At 43.9% G+C, this 17,256-nt stretch overlaps 1 protein-coding gene across 1 annotated transcript in view; it reads right to left on the minus strand.

Moving 5' to 3' along the window:
* Positions 1-17,256, minus strand: part of PHEX (phosphate regulating endopeptidase X-linked) — a 1,454,229-nt gene that overhangs the window by 1,299,629 nt on the left and 137,344 nt on the right. Inside the window, exon 3 of the mRNA XM_085622474.1 lies at positions 1,991-2,152. Coding sequence (XP_085478600.1) covers positions 1,991-2,152 — 162 coding nt within the window. The remainder of the gene's footprint in view (positions 1-1,990; positions 2,153-17,256) is intronic.

The raw sequence follows: 17,256 nt of genomic DNA on the forward strand, positions 1-17,256 counted from the left end.
AAACTAGGGAACCTAATGAGCCAACATGCGTGATCTCTTCCACCACTTATTAGTGCTGCACAGCATAGCCTATCAAGGTTTTTTTTCACTCCTGGCAGGTCATTAGACTGAATAACAGAAATCTGACTATCTGATTCATGCAAAACACAAATATAACTTACCAAGAGGCTGTGTAGATTGCCAATGCTTCTATTCACGGACGCAATGAATTATTATAACAGACCTTTATATGAGCATTATTCGAAAACGGCTCTGTGCTTAATTTGAGCCAGTGGTTTCCGGTGCTCTACATCAGCACTTAATTGTCAACAACGGCGCTTGTTGCAGTCTGCCACAAGGTGGTGTTGTTTGACTAATTTAGAGATGACCACAACAACAATTAGTTAGTAATCCAGTATATAATAAAATGACTGCTACCTTTCGCCTATGTCATTCTTATTGCTGTGGTGGCCTGAAATAATCCGAATTGTCCCACTTGTGTGATGGTTAGTAGTTGTGTTGTTACCATCATTGGCAGCATGGAATGGGCAATATGTGGTGCAAGCTGCAGTGGCCTCCTGACCACAGCCCTGGCACTTATATTTTTTACAATAAGCACTGACAATGATTGTCATCTTCTCTCGAACGAGACCAAAGACTTGCATACTAAGAGTCAGACATTTTAAGAACATGCAGTGGCAACCATTCTGTGGCACTTGTTTTAGTTTACTGTGCCGTTTTGAATCCAGCCTTGCTGTACTTAACACAATGCGAGTTGAGATGTGTGCGTGTGTGAGAGAGAGACGAAGAGAGAGAGGAGAGAAATTGAGAACGAGAAAGAGAAACAGGTTAATTGAGTAGCGTTACGTTGTGTAATAGTAATTCATAAAGTTGATTTAAAAACGCTCTTTCCCGAGTACTACAGGTGACAGAATAGTTATGAGTAAGCATCATTTGTACTGAAAACTTTTCTTTTCCAAACATATTACATCTGAGATGTTATAACATTTGGAATATTTCCTCAGAAAGCAAGGCCTGTCCTTGAAACATCAGAAATGAACAGAAGAGACAGACAGAGGGGGATTTTACTGGAACTTGGCATTCCACACAAGGCCACCTACAAATGTTTTACAGCAGAAATGAATCTTGCCATGTGCCCTCCTCTCTCATACGCTGGGTAGATTTATATCACAAAGTCCAAGGACTAAACGTTGGACAATTCCAGTAACAGAATGGCCTATGAAACGAGCCATTGAGAGCAAAATCGAGCTTGAATCAGGATATTCAATCCAGCCTAGGAAGTACCACTACTGAAAAACCCACTTATACATTGCACAGAAGGCATTTTGTGTTGAAAAACATACATCCTGTGGTTTGCTGATGCACCAAAAACATCCAGCGGTTTGAAAGCAGAACCTTCCATTACAATAAAGGTTTTATGTATGGAGCTTAAAAAGCAACAGCTATTTTTCAGGAAAAAGGGTGTGCTTTATGTCGTACCTGTACGTAAAGCACACCTTTTTTTTCTGAAAACAGTAAAATACAATAACACGTTTCTTAGCCCGTATTCAGAGGAAAATGCACGATTGTTATTGCGGCACATCTGCACGCAAGGGCATGAAACAGAAGAAGGACTGCGCCAACTGTTATTTTCTGAAGTACAGTCTGTTGAGACCAGGCGCGCAACACCCATTGGACTCAAAGGGCTTCAGCCCCCCCCCCCCCCCCACCCCGTCGTGTGTGGCAGCCCGGGCTGAGACACCTTCCCGGGCAAAAAAGCAGCCGCACCCGAGCTCTTCACAGGTCTTTAAAAGACCATTTGCACGTTAATGAGGCCTTGCTGTTGTCTCACCCCTTCTAAGAGCCCCTGCAGCTCCACTCTGCCTATTGCTTAAAGTTCAGCCCCCCCCCCCCCCCCGAAATTTTTGCTCAGCCCCCTCCCGAAATTTTGCTCTAGTTGCGCCTCTGGTTGAGACGCAGTTCGAAAAGCCTCCCGTGGGTATCTCCTTACCTTTGAGTTTGAGGTCCACATTGTGCCTGAGCCAGGGGTAAATGCCGTAGTTTGACATGTCTTCAGGAATAGGGTTATCATGTATCCATCCCCCACAGGCGAACTGGAAGAAGTTGTCGCAAGGGTCAACAGACTGGTTCAGTTTACTTCGGATAGCGGCAGCTGCAAAGACGGAAATGGTTCGGCCGTGAGCGACTTCATTATAAACAGGACAAATGACATTTTTCTGAAATTGTTCTCTAACGAAGCCAGCACTTTCTCTAAGTGTCTTTTGTATGTATCACTCAGTCATCCAGGTGCTGGTGAAATGTTGAGTAGTCTGCCCAGACAATTGGATTTTGTGTTCTGAAGGGCAATAAATAATGACCTATTCACAATGAAGCATTCTCCCTGCTTGATCAGACATTAGAAAGTCATAGGGGCTCATTACGATGTCAGATGGAAAGCCTCCACCCAACACCGACTCAAATTCGTGACTGCCGGATTACGATGCGACCGAACACTGTTCGGTCGGAGTCCCATTGTTGCCAAAGGGAGCTCATGTTATGCCCGACAACCGACTTCAATGGGGAAATGGGGTGTGTGCAGGAAACCTTTCACCATGTCGCCGGCGCCCCACGTGTGGGGGCTAGGAGGCCCTGCAGGGGCCTCCCCCAAGTTACGTTCTGACAGCCTTTCCATGTCTGACAGGCTGACGCGGAAAGGCTGTTGGAAATCAGCACCGTAATCCGACGGCGGGAACTCTGTCTGGGTTGTAAGATATGGTTCTGAGTGACAGGAATATGCCACAAGTCGTTGGGTACCAAGTCAGAATGACCGGATGGATTACGTTCCGACCGCAGTCATCGGAATCGGGCGGTTGGAATGTAAACCGACCGAGTCAGTCGGAAGGGCTCCGATGCAGTCGAGGAGATTCCGACTGTCAGGAGGAGGCTCCCCCCCCGACATTGTAATGAGCCCCAAAGTGTTTGCTTGAGTTTCACTTCTACAAAGAGCAGGGATGTTGCTTCTGGGGTGGGGGTGTTTAGGTTGTGACACCCCCAAATAAATGCATTCTTTACCTGGTAGTTAGGTCTGGGGGCCCTGTGTAGGGTCTGCTATAATAGTGTTGGTTTATCTCATCATCCTGATTTCACTAAGAGGTTTTAAAATGTATTCATTTTTGGAACCAGGAACGTAAATATCTATAGTGACATGTTTACCAAAAAAGTAGAAAAGTTGCAGCCAAATAAGTACTCCTTTAATGGATGCAAATGTACTACTTTTTAGAATTCACACACTTTGGTAGCAGTAGGCTTGAAAATGGAAGGCTGGGCTAATCTCAGAATTCCAGTATATTACTGACAATTAAAAAATGCCCAAAGGTTGATGGACAAATGCATGCAAACAGTCTAATCGCTCACTCTACCACTCTAGACAGGGGGCCTTATTTAAGGTTAGGCAGTCATAGTAAAGGAATACAAGTGGTGGAGGACTTTACATCTACCACCCTGTATTTACACCGTCCGCCAAATTGAAGGATGTCTGCCAGCTCTGAAGACATCTCGATACTTAGCAGAGACTGATTGTTGTAGAAGCTCCTAGTTTATTAGCACACCAATTATTTAAAGGGCTGAAACTGGAAATTTCACGCTACTAAAGACTAGAGGAGACCCTGACAGATTTGTGTGCCTCATTTTAGGCATATATTTACATAGTAGGTACATTTTGAACAAAGATCACAAACGTAAGTAAGGGTCTACATGGAAGCCCTATGATAAGAGGTTTGTGCCCATAAACATACAAGGCTTGAGTATAGCTAATCATTAAAAAAAAAATCAGTTGTTCACCCTATTTAGTTGCAGTACATTTGCTTTGTATACAGCACTGTTTATGATTGTTTGGAGGCATGGGATATAAATGTACCTGAATCATGATAAATGTAGATATAGGTTTTGTGTGCCACTTTCATACTTCAAGAGGAAGCATCTTGTTCTTAGCCTGGCATCAGGTGGCAGATGAGGGCAGAACACTACACAGACCGTTATGCAAATTACTATGAGAAACTTTGTTAGTGTTGCATTTACAGGATCTGTCATTTGATATCAAATTCAACTGTGGGTGAAATTGTTACAGGCAAAAACATTTGCAAAAGTACGTTATTAATCATCTGTAATTGTTTAGAGCCTGTCAACCACATCATCCATGGAGATGAGATACAATTATGGCTCTGGAAAGCATTATGAACAGGACAGAGGCCAGTTTTTAGGCATTAGAAGGCTACTAGAATACAGACAACTATTTGGCTATCATGGAAACAGTCTCTTAGGTAGTGAGAGAAAAAGAAGACTTTTTCAATAAGACATGGGACAGACTTATTCTAACTTTTATAGAATGAAAGAGAGGAAAAGAATAATTGACAGCTATTCTTGTAATTCATTCAAACAGTTCCAAGCATATTTATAAATTATTTTGTACACATAAGCTTTTATAGGAAAGGAACTTAGTATATCTGATTTTGTAATTGCAGAGCTGTATGTGAAATGACTTTTAATACATTGTATGATATATCTTGCACCATATGAACTCTGAGATATTATTCATTCGGGTTGTCTTCGGTCTTCTCAAATTTCTAATACACTTTCTTACTATAGAGAACTTGATAGATAATATAGTTGACTGTGTAATACTTTAATTAATTGAATAAAAAGTTATCTAGTAAAAAAAGAAAAGTTTGCCTAATGGGTAAAACACAATGGAAGGGAAGATTGGTGTCTGAGAGCCCATCCTTAGCTTAGGGCATCCGAAACCATGGGCTAACAGTTCTTAAACTGGGGTCGGTGGACCCCTGGGGTCCATAACACCTATTCAGGGGATCTGCGACTGTATACAACATTTGATAACATTAGAGAGTAATAAAGTATATATACATAACAGAGGAAAGTGTAAAATGGAGTATTTTAAAACGCTTTGTACATGTTTAGGAATTTGAAATTTGAGGCTGGAAGCTGGCATTGTTTGCTTGACTTGTGGGAGCACAGCAAGTACAGCAAACATAATCTAGCATGAAAGATTGATGACCTCAATTGAGGCACAGATACATGCTGACCAAAACAGAGCATGCATTAGGAGCAAAAAGACAAAGTGATATGATAGAATCTAGCACAACTCTTCATCTTTTAGAAGTATAATAACATTTTCAAAAGTTCCAACCTTCTAATTAAAATTATGTTTGTGTATTTATCTGCTTGTGAATTAAATTTAAAAAAGTTGGGCCCGATTCACAGAACTAACTTAAGACAAAATCCTAAACTTTCTACTTTTGGTATTCACAGAAGTTAGGATTTTGTCTTAAGTTTGTCTTAAGACAAACTTAAGACAGACTTAAGACAGACTTAAGACAGACTTAAGACAGACTTAAGACAGGCTTACACAGACTTAAGACAGACTTAAGTTAGGATTTTGTCTTAAGTCTGTCTTAAGTCTGTCTTAAGACAAACTTAAGACAAAATCCTAACTTCTGTAAATATCAAAAGTAGTAAGTTTAGGATTTTGTCTTAAGTTAGTTCTGTGAATCGTCCCAAGAGTGTTTAAATCATTAGAAATTGCTTAGGCTGGGGTCCCTTTCTTCCAGTAGTGATACATTTGGGGTCCACAGAAGTCAAAAGGTTATGAACTGCTGCCAAAGACCACTGATGATTTTAATGGTTCTAGCTGAGATGTTTAATTACACATCAGTAAGGTTTGTGCAGCGGATCCAGTCACCCTGAGAAGATTTTTGTTAACAGAAATATTACAGATGGAAAATCATGTCCTCGTTTTTGATGTATCAAGCAAACACAGACTAAAAGTATCAAGAATGGCGAGGGCGTGGCCAGCTTGGGCACGATGGTGGTCAAACACTGCATGTGCTCCGGGCCATTCCTGCAATCTTTGCTCATCCAGCCTGCTGATCATTGCCTCGGCTCCATGGAGTAGCAATGGAGTCTTGTGCCGCTGCTTGGTTGTGGCACCTTGATCGCTCCCGTGGCGCCCCCCCTCCCCCCCCGTAGCGAAAGGAAATCTGATCAGCAGCCGCGTGGTTGAGCCTGCCGGGATGCCGGAGGAGCTGGTGAATGTTGATTGCTGTGGGCCAGCGGAGCTGATCAGCCATCGGGGAGGCAAAGGGTGGTCTGAGAGGCTGTGCTTCAGTCGGTGGGGAATCATCCAAATGCTGAAGGTGGACCCAAACTGGCTCATGGCCCTATGAGTGGAGCTTTTGAGGATAGTGACCCACAACTATAATCAACGTAGACTCCTCAACAACCAGGCAACATCATCAGCACTTACTATTGATCCGCTCACTTCAGGATGGCCATGAGTTGAAAACCCCTCAGAACTAGATGTTCCATTTTGAGTCACATATTTGGTTTGTTTTCATTTGTTTTGGTTTTAGGATGACAGATGCTTCAGCGGAGAAAGTGCGGCGAGGGGGGGAGTTGGGATAGGGAGTTTTGTTCAGTTGAGTTATTGTTTGTTTTTATCTTGCCAGTATGCTGCCTGTGACATGCACTGCATCCAAGACACTTGGACCCATCACTACGCCTTTCGAGGTACCCTTGATTTCACCTCACTACAATTGCTCGCTCCCAGATGGGTGGGTAACGTACTTGCCAACCAATATACCTCATATGTTATGTTATGTTATTTTATTTTATAGCACGCACAGCTACTCCGTGGAGTGTACCGGCGTGAACCAAGAGGGGTTAAACAGGTTGAACTAAACAAAGAGAAACGTTTTCAGGATTTTCTTGAATGCCATGGAGTCTTGGGTGTTGCGTAACGCAAGTGGCAGTGAGTTCCAGGCCAAGGCGGCTTTCAGGGCAAGAGAGCTGCCACCCAACCGTTGATGTTTAAAGCGGGGAACCTGGGCTAGAAGTTGAGACGTAGAGTGCAGATGTCTCGTAGGGGCAAAGAAGGGGAACCGCTTCTGAAGGTAGGTAGGGCCTAGGCCATGGAGGGCGCGATGGACAATGACTAGGGATATAAATTTGACCCGTTCTGCCAAGGGAAACCAGTGCAGTGATCGCAGGTGCTGTCTCACGCTCCCTCCAATAGGGATGTCAAGAAGAACCTGGCTGCTGCATTTTGGACCACCTGTAAATTATTCAGCAGGTAGCCAGGGATGCTAACATACAGAGCATTGGCATAGTCTAATCGGGATAAGATAAGAGCACGGATACCTGTTTCTTTCACAGCCCTAGGAAGGAGAGGGAGACATTTCCTGAGGGTTTTCAGGAGCCCAAAGCAGTTACCGGCAAACTTCTTGACCGGAGTGGAAAATGATAGGTTCTCCTCAAACCAAACCCCCAGGTTCTTAGCGGGTTTCCCTGTCGATGAAGACATGGAGAACTCGGGTGGCCAGATCATTTTCTCTAAAATTAGAGGAGTATCTCAGACTTCTCTTCGTTACACTTAAGTTGAGCAGCAGCTAGCCACTTAAATACAGAAGTCACAAAAAATTTGCGTAGGAGACGGAGTCCACATTTTTACCCCAGGTAAATAGGAGCTGGGTGTCGCCAGCATAGGCACTGATTTTAGCCCCCAAGTCCTCGGCAAGTTGGACCAGTGGGGTAACAAAGATATTAAAGAGAAGGGGGCTAAGGGAAGACTCCTGGGGACACCTGTGGCCACTGTCCGAGAGGATGAAGATAATGGCGGAAGCTAGACCTGTTGTATCCGCCCCTCCAGAAAGGACTTAAGCCGGGCCCAAGCAGTTCCAGACACACCAATCTCAGCAAGACGAGAGAGCAGCAGTGAATGTGGAACCGTGTCGAAAACTGCAACAGGTCAAGCAGAATGAGCGCTGCCCTCCCGCCGGCGTCCAGACACTCCCGGATGGCTTCTGAAATTTTCACCAAGGCTGACTCAGTGCTACAAGAAGCCCTAAACCCTGACTGGGCTGGGTGCAAGAGGCCCGAACATCGATAAACTCAGTGAGTTGTTTGGTCACTACCTTTTCGCACACCTTAGCCACACTAGGAAAGAGTGAGATGCGACGGTAGTTCCCAGGGCTAAGAGGATCAAGAGATGGGTTTTTAGTAAGGGAAGAATCGTGGCCTGCTTCCAGACTTCCGGGACACGGGCCTCCTGGAGGGACATGTTAATGATGTTATTGACTTCCAAGTTGATAGTCTCTGCAGCAGCTGCCAGCAATCTGGCTGCACAGGGGTCAGATGGAGAGCCTGATTTCAGGCCCTTCAGAATTTTAAGAGAGCTGGAAAGATCAATGGGAGTAAAGGCAGGCAGGCAGTGCATAGGAGTAGCAATTGGAGACCCCAGGGGCAGGGAACCAACTGTGGCCCCACTGCAGGAGGTAAAAGCCGCCTGAATAGTGTGGATTTTATCCATGAAGAAGCTAGAGAGAGCATCGCACCAGACTTCTGTGGATGGAGACATGCCCGATTGGGCTGTGGGGGCCATGAAGCTCTGGACGATAGCGAAAATGTCTTTGTTGTTGTTTTTGGCAAGGTTAATGTGGGCCGAATAGTATAGGCTTTTACCCTGGGCTATGGCAGAGTAGTACATTTTTTGTTTTAGCCTAAGGTTATGTTTAGCCATGGGGCTGAATTCTCTGCACCACCAATCCCGCTCTAGTTCCTTACACTCATGTTTTAATGCTTTCAAGTTGGGCGTAAACCATGGTTTGGAAGGTGACTCCCTAGAAAGCCTAAGGGGGGCAGAGGATAACATATCCATTGTGTTAGGAACCCAACTCGCAAACACAGCAAGTCTCCCCTCAATATCCCACAGAAGAATGGGCCTAGTAACCTCCAAGTCCTGGCTAAACACAATTGGGTCAATTATACAGAAGGTGGTTTGCAATTGCATCGGACAGGGGGGCCAGCGTTGGCTACCGCCCAAGAGAAATAGGTTAACAAGTGGTCAGACCAGGGAACTGGGAAGGGGTCATTCACCAATATGGAAAAATTAGAGCAAATTGGATCGAGGATGTGACCCCCTTGGTATGTAGGGAGACTAACCCACTGAGAAAGCTGGATGGAACAAAAGGATGTCAAGAAAATCAAGTGCGTCCCTAGAGTCTGCCTGGTCAAGGTCGATGTTAAGATCAGCTAGAACCATGTAGTGGGAAAAGCGAAGAGCTCGGGGTACAACAGCATCACCCCATGCTTTAAGAAAACCCTCGGCAGGACCAGGAGCCTATAGATCAAGAAGCCTCCCAAGGTAAAATGTGCCGAGAAGCGAATGCTGAAAACAAGGGCTTCGCATTCCCCCATGAGCTAACATCACCCCTATGGCGGTCCCACTTGTCCTTATATATAATAGCCACCCCATCCCCCCTTCCCTCTGGACGATCCACTCTAGAAATCCTATAGCCATCAGGAATGGCCAGGACGACAATAGGATCAGATGTGGCATCTAGCCAAGTCTCCGTAATAAACAGGAGGTCCACTGGTTTGTCCGCAAAAAGGTCAAAAACATCAAGATGGTGTTTCTTGAGTGATCGTGCATTAATCATAGCGGCGAGAATCGGAGGAACCCAAGAGGGCCTACATGATGAGACATTTGTTTGGGTTGAGTTTGCCAGGCCCGAGCTCACCCTAAAATCACACGTTGGGCAGATAGTATCTTGACAATTGAGCACATCCCAGTTACTATGATGGGAGCACAGTTGGGGGTGCAATGCCTGCAGATGATCGCTGGTATAGCTCAACCTACTCTCTGGAAGGGGGGGCCCCGACGGGCAGCGTAGCTGGCGCTGGCCACTTCCGGGACACTGACGGGCGCAGACGGGCTTGCTCATACAGTCGTAACATGGAATGTGAATGGCTTGTTGGACCAGATTAAGAGATCAGCAGGCCCCCGATATGCTAATCACCTTCGTCCCTCCGTCGTTGTGTTAGAGAAGGCACACCTATTGGTATCAAACTGCCCATTCCAAAACCGCTTTTTGTACATTAGAGTTTACAATACAATGCTTGCCAGGGGCTTCAGGGGAGAAGCCATATTATTGCATAAATCCTTTCCCCTTACAGTTACGAACACAGTCACTGACCCCCAGTCAGCTTGTGGTGGTGTAGGGGTTACTGGAAGGACATACATACAATCTTCTGAGCTTGTTCGTCCTGGTTTATCTGCCCACTGAGACATTTGCAGCTATTACAGCGACACTGCTGGCCTTTCCTGCAGGCCTGAGCATTATAGGTGGGGATTTCAATGCTACACTTAACCCGTACATGGATAGTATGGGAATCCCTTCAAAACACCGTATAATGAGGGTGAATCAATTTAGAGGGTGGCTGGACTCCCTGGGCTTCGGATATGTGCAGAGGCTAGGACACCTGACTGAGAGAGCCCATACTCACATGTGAGCAGCGCATGGGAAGCTTTTACGCATAGACTTCATAGTAATGCCTGCCATAGATGCCCTGCATGCCACCAGAGTAGAAATCCTCTATAGAGGCATCTCAGATGATTCGCCCATTGAAATTCATCATGGGGGTTCGGTGCTCGGAGGGCCTAATTACTATATGGCGCCTCAGTGCCTGGTATCTCCAGGATGAGCATTGCACAGACCTCCCAAGTGCTGAAATGCACACCCATTTTGAGGTTAACACCAGGTCAGTAGGTTCGGCTGGCATATTTTGGGCTTCTGGGAAGGCCATTACTCTGGGTGTAGCCAAAGGATATGTGTGCCATAATGAAAGGGACTGTAGGCAAATGCTGACAGATCCGGAGGTCCATTTTGCTATGTTAGATCGCCATCAAACTTCCAACCCCTCGCCATGCAGTGCCAATTAGCGCTCACCAGGACCACTCTCCGACAGACTGCCCTGCAGGAGGCCAGGCAGGGCTGGAGGGCCTCCACACAATGGGTGTATGAAAGCGGGAACAAGTCTGGTAAGCTCCTATACTGGCTGGGATCCTTGATTCAACCTCAACCACTCTACCTCAGTGCTAATACATGCGATGTTCTCAGAGTATTATCGCACCCTGTATGAGACTTGACCCCGTCCTCTGAGCAAGCAGCGCCAACTGGTAGACATTCTGCTTCCACCCCTATCCAAATTGGAGTGTGCGCATATAGACTAGCCCATCTCACTAGAGGAAATTCAAGAAGCTATATCTGTGTTACAATCAGGGAACACCACTGGACCAGACAGTTATCCCTTGGAATATTACAGTAAATTTCAGGACATATGGTCCTCCCACCTCCTTAATCTATACCTGGAAGTGGCGCAGACAGGGCATTTTCTTCCAGAACTAGACACAGACACCATAGTGGTGCTCCCTAAGGAGGGCCACCCCGGGCTGTGATTCCTATAGGCCCATATCTTAATATAGATATTAAAATGTGTGTGAAAATTATAGCCACGAGGCTGCAGCAGGTCATATTTACCCTGGTCTATCTGGACCAGTGCAGCTTTATACCTAATCAGGGTACCCGGCACTGTATATGCTGACTGCATATAGCACTGGCGTGAGCTCATGAGATCCCTGAGCCTTGAGTTCTCCTCCTCACTAATTTTGGAAAGGCCTTTGATACCACTGACTGGAGGTTTATGAAATGAGACTTAGCCAAAAATGGTACTAGCCACCGTATACATGGCTACATTGTTCTACTCTACTTGCAGTCCAGAGCCCAGGTGTTAATCAACAGAGTCCTCTTCAACTCTTTTCCTATTAGTAGAGGGACCCGTAGGGGGGCCCTCTGTGTCCCCCTTATATTTGCCCTGGCTATCGTCAGAATCAATTTCACACCCAATTGCAGGGATTGAGATGGGAGAATTCCAAGAAGGAGAGACTCAAGTTATACGCAGATGACGTGCTTCTTTATCTAGCAAACACACACCTGATAGGCCGAGATGTCTCTACCTTCTTGAGCTCTACAAAGGGGCTACAGGTCTCAGAGTAAATAGGCACAAGTCCCTACTAGTGCCGGTTCAGGGAGATAAATCCTCTGACAATGGCAATCCTCAATACCGCTGAAATGATTGAGTTTTAAATATTTGGGAATTGATATTGCTGGAACAGAGTTTTCTGATGAAAATCTATTGGGTTTTTAAGCTCTGGTTTGTCTATTTGTCATAATTAAAATTATTAATTATTAATTACTAATTATTTGTTTTGTGTAAATGTTTTAAACTTACCAACATGTACTAATGAGAAGAAAACCGACACGTGGGAATGCTTTCGTTTGCTATTTAATAAATGTGCATGTTTTATTAAATAAACGTTGCTGAGTGCTGTTTATTTTAAAGCACGAAACGCTTTTGAATTAATGCTTTTCTGTGTTGCAAAGGCTAGATAATTACATACACATAAGGGTATTAGTGGGGTTAACACTGTTTAATCACTATGCTGTGGTAACGTTGTTTTTGTCTCTTTTAATTAAGATGGTCTATTTTGGCCTAGAATAAAATGGCCGCCGTTTGCAGCCTGGCCTCGAGTGAGAGATTTGTGATGAGAGGGCCTTGCTGAATATGGTCGAAGTCATCTGACCACAGTCTTCGCCTGCTTAAAATTTTCCGTGAGGACAGCAGCAGTGCTGGGCAAGTCTCCAAGAAACATCCGAATAGCCTTGGAGGACAAAGGAGCCATAATGAATGAACTGAATGGACTCTGAAGTCATCATGTTAGTTCCGAGGAAATGTGGATGTCGAAAGTTACTTTTAATTTTTAGTTCGGAGATTTTCCAAATGTAGCGATGCTACATCCTTTCCTGCTCGCTCTGCTCAGCGGTTCAGCGGACGTTTAGAACATTTTATGTTTCTATAATATTGCAAGTTTCCCTATAAATATTGTTAGCCTAGAGAGGGTTTGAGGCCACTTTGCCACTTCTTCCCAAACCTGCGTTGGTGAGGATCGATGCTGTGAGGACGGTGACTCGGGAGACTTCTACTGAGAGACTTGTCCTGATGACCCATTCTGACATTTAGCTAGAATAGGTAATTATGAGAAAATTATTTATTCTAATTGATTTCCTTTGACTAATTTTAGATAAAGAACCATAATTTTAAATACGGTGTTGATGATTATTTCTTGTCAATTATTGAGTACTCTATTTGATTATTGTTGTATAGATTGTTTAGATTATGACTCAGGACAATTACAATAACTAGGTCTTATCGACCTCAGTGTAGATGTGGGGTGTTTAGGAGTTTTCTTTCCACAGGTTCAGTGCTGGTAGAGTATTTGAGTGTATGTTAGTGAAATGGGCCCTAGTGTATGATGAGTGTATGTGCGTGTAACTGTGAAATTACTCTATCCGTGGAAGTAGGGAGATTTTGTACACCCCAATCTGCATCAATTTCCTGGTAGCAGAGTGAGGATGGTTATTGATGATTGTCTTGATCTGATTAGATTGCTTGTACATTAGCTTATTGATTATTGATTGATGTTGGTATATGTACTAATACTATATGTTGGATTCGTCATGTTGAGTTATATGTAGTGCTTCTGGAACTTGGGAGCTAGTAGCAGTTCCGTAGTAGGGCAGAGGGAAGTATATGCTGCTCTCGGGAAAGACGGGATTGTTGGTCCTGTATGTATGCAGGAAAAGAAAACGTGTGACAATTGAAGTTGCGCGTCACATTGTCTGGGTTCGGAATCAGTGACATTGTCGTATGTTACTATTAGAAATATTTCTGGTATATAAGGAGTGCGTATGGTAGTGAAGGTTATCTGTGAAACTCTGGTCTTAAGTCCCAGGGATCCGTAAGGTTCACCGTTAAAGCTGATCGCGGGAGAAGTAATAGGTATTCTCTGAGCTTGTTTGAGAAACTGGGCAGAGGTAAGCTGCTTGGTTAATGTGTGATATAATTCTGTAGTGGAGCAGATTGTTCGCTGTTCTCGGGAAAAGCAGGATTCTGTGTGTATGTACCATATATTTCCTTGTATGAATGTGCGTGAATGCTCATATATTTAGTTGATTGTAAGACTCTTTGGACAAGTCCTAGAGGAAACAATTAATGAATGTGTGTTAGAAGGGCAGAGTAGAGGGATGTGCTACTGTGTCAACGGAATTCTTGTGAAATAGATTTTCTTTACTATTCTGTGGTTAGCGAAGCAGACAATGGAGATGTTTATATGTTGTAACTAATAAATTTTGTAGAAATTTGACACGGAGTCTACTGAGAAATTTTGTAAAGGAGGGGTAGACGAGTGACAAGAGACAGGAGACAGAAGCGACTGCAGCGACTGCTGAAGTCAAACAGACCGCGCTCTGATTGGATATTAGATCAGAACAGTGCTCGCGCTGAGATTGGTGCGTTGGTGTGAGCCGCGCAAGGATTGGTAGAGCTATTCTAGTGACGTAGACGTTCCAGGATTGGTGCGTTAGTGTGAGTCGCGCTGTTATTGGATAAAACATCGTACTACTAAGTTGTATTACGGAAGGGATTAGAAAGTTTGGTAAACGTTAAAATGTGTTACCAAGAAGAGAAAAAGAAAAAAACATTGTTCGGAAAAATCAGAAAGTGGTTCGACAAGGATAAAGATGTTAAAACGAGAGAGGGTGAATTGTTACCTCCATCGAAAACGCCTGCATCCTTCATGGCTGCGAGATATGGGTATCATACCTGTATATGGTTGGAGAATTGGGTTAGGTATACAAAGGAAGATGGTGTTTTAGCATTTCCAGAACATGGTTCATTTAATCTGGCCGTGTTGAAAAATTTACGGGAAAAGATGTTATGTCTTGACCCAAGACCAAGGCCGACACAGTTTGAGGCTTTAGTGGAATGGGAAGAGGAAGTACATGAGCGAGAAAAACAGAGGTCTGGGGGAAACTATAGGTATATGTTTGGGAGGAGACATGGTCGTGAAACTCATCATGATCGAATGACGAGATGGCGAGATGCTAGTATGTCAGAGGGATTATATCCTATGAGAACAGTTCAAGAGGGAACAGAAAGGGTTCCTGAGGCAGAAGTGAGGAGATATGGAGTTAATGAATATGAGGATGAGGTCTTGAATGACATGATTTACAAAAGACCACCTCCATATAGACCAGAACCAGACGAGAGTACACCAGTTGTTTCTCCGATAAGAGATACAGTGCGTATCATTGAGACAGAAAATGTGACACCTGAGTTAAGAAGTGGTAATCCTTTCAGGGAAAGAGAGAATAGAAGCAGTGGCGAAAATACGAGAGAATTAGCCAGAACTACATCGGAATTGACTGAAAAGATCAAAGAGCTGACAAAGAATCTAGACGCTGTTACGGTGCCCGTAACTATAGGTCCGATTATGCCTGTTTTTGAAAAGCAGAGGACGGGTGAGAATGGTTTGGTGATTCCATATGTTGGGAATAGATTGACAAGTTTGGCTGGTCCTTCAGGGGATTCAGGAAGAAGGACAGAAAGTAGTGATCTGAGGCAATCCAGACATGACACATGTAATGAAGGATTAGAGGTACAGTCTAATTCAAGACTGGATGCTGATGAAGCTAGTTGTTCAGGGATGCCGATTTTAGAACCGCAGAAGAAAGTGGTTCCAGTGAGAAAATCTACTGAAATAACAGCTGAAGATTTGAATGATTGGATGAAAGTTCTTCAAAAGAGGGATAAAGATTCACAAGCAATTGATGTGGCTAGGTTACGTGTAGAATTAGAAGAGCTTGTTGCAGGGACAGTTCCTACAGAAATTCTAAAAAATCATCATGATGGTGAATTGTTATTTATGTGTAAAAACATCACCTGGAGAACTAAAAATACACATGACAGATTAAGAGCAATAGCAAATGACTATGGAGTTGACATTGATAAAGTGAAAGTTTTGCAGAAGTCTTACAGGATGGATTTCACAGATAAAGATACTGAAAATTTGAATGGTACTGGTAGAACAGGACAGATTAAAGAGATTATCGCTTTATTGCGAAAATGGGGTGATGTTGAGAAGTGGAAGGATAGGTGGTACAAGAAGAGGGAAGAATCAGGAGATAGAACTTATTCAGCATTTCCTGTGAGAGAAAAAGAGAAACCAGTGGATACTTATCCTATGAGAGAAATACCTGGAGGAGGATATGTACATGTTCCATGGACCAGACAGGATATTTTATCATTTACGAATGATTTCCCTCGATTGAGAGAAAAGCCCGTCGAGTGGTATAGGCAGGTAGACAGGTTTGTGAAATTGTCAAAAGTGCTGTGGATTGACCTGAATAGTCTGTTTGATATAATTGTTCCAGCAGACTTGTGGGCTGAGTGTAAAATAGTTGTAAGTTGGCCTACTGAGGAATATCCAAGAGATCAGAGAACAGGAGCACCAGATCCAGAAGTAATGAGAAAGTATGAGCAGGTGATCGTATACCTGAAAAATAAAGTACCTCCAAAAGAGACAGACTGGGTTAAAATAGATCGAACACATCAGGAAGTAAAAGAATCAGTTCATGCTTTTTACGAGAGGCTGATACTGGCGTTTAAGCAATTCAGTGGAGATGAACACCTGGGTGACAAGGATTTGAGTCATTTTGTATACAGATTTGTATATGGCCTGAGACCTGAGATTAGTGAAAGAATTCGTGAGCATACTGTGGATTGGCAGAGTAAGAAAATAGATGAGATTCTGAGACATGCAAAATACTTCAGTGATGAAATTGAAGCAAAACAGAGAAAGCTGAAAGAGAAAGCAATGTGGGCACAAGTGAAAGTTGCGGAAAGACAGGAAGCACAGTTGGTGGAACAGGCGAATAATGCAGGAAATAATGCAGGGAATAGACCTAGGTATGCAGGGAAAGGAAAGGGGAATCTTGAGGAAGCTAAAAAAAAGTTCCCATGTCACAACTGTGGCCAACTGGGACTTTGGAGATCTGAGTGTACCAATCCACCATTAGTGAATAATGAGGGAAAATCCTTAAATCAACAGGTGCAGAACGAAGGGAATAATCAACAGCAGCAACAACAGAAAGTTGTGAGACAGCAGAGTCAAGAGCCAAAACCGCTCTTGCCGCAGAATAGAGGATCACAAAAGTATAATCCGGATTCGGGATTCTACAATGATGAGCAGGTAAACAAACCAAGGCGTTCTAACCAGGTACAACAGTACTTGTTAAAGAATGAAGGGAGTGAGTCTGAGGGTGATTATTGACAGTGCCGAAGAGAGGAGGAAGAGTGCATACTTGGTGCAACTCTAGAAATAGACCAGGCAGGACCATTTGTAGATGGGAAAATAAATGAAGAAAGTGTTACTTTTTTGGTAGACGCAGGTGCGACAAGATCAACTGTCAGGTCAACAGATATTAGAAATCTTCCTCTCTCGGATGAAGCAATCCAAGTAGTTGGTGT

The sequence above is a fragment of the Triturus cristatus genome, chromosome 8 (genome assembly GCF_964204655.1).
Source record: "Triturus cristatus chromosome 8, aTriCri1.1, whole genome shotgun sequence".
Classification (NCBI taxonomy): Eukaryota; Metazoa; Chordata; class Amphibia; order Caudata; family Salamandridae; genus Triturus; species Triturus cristatus.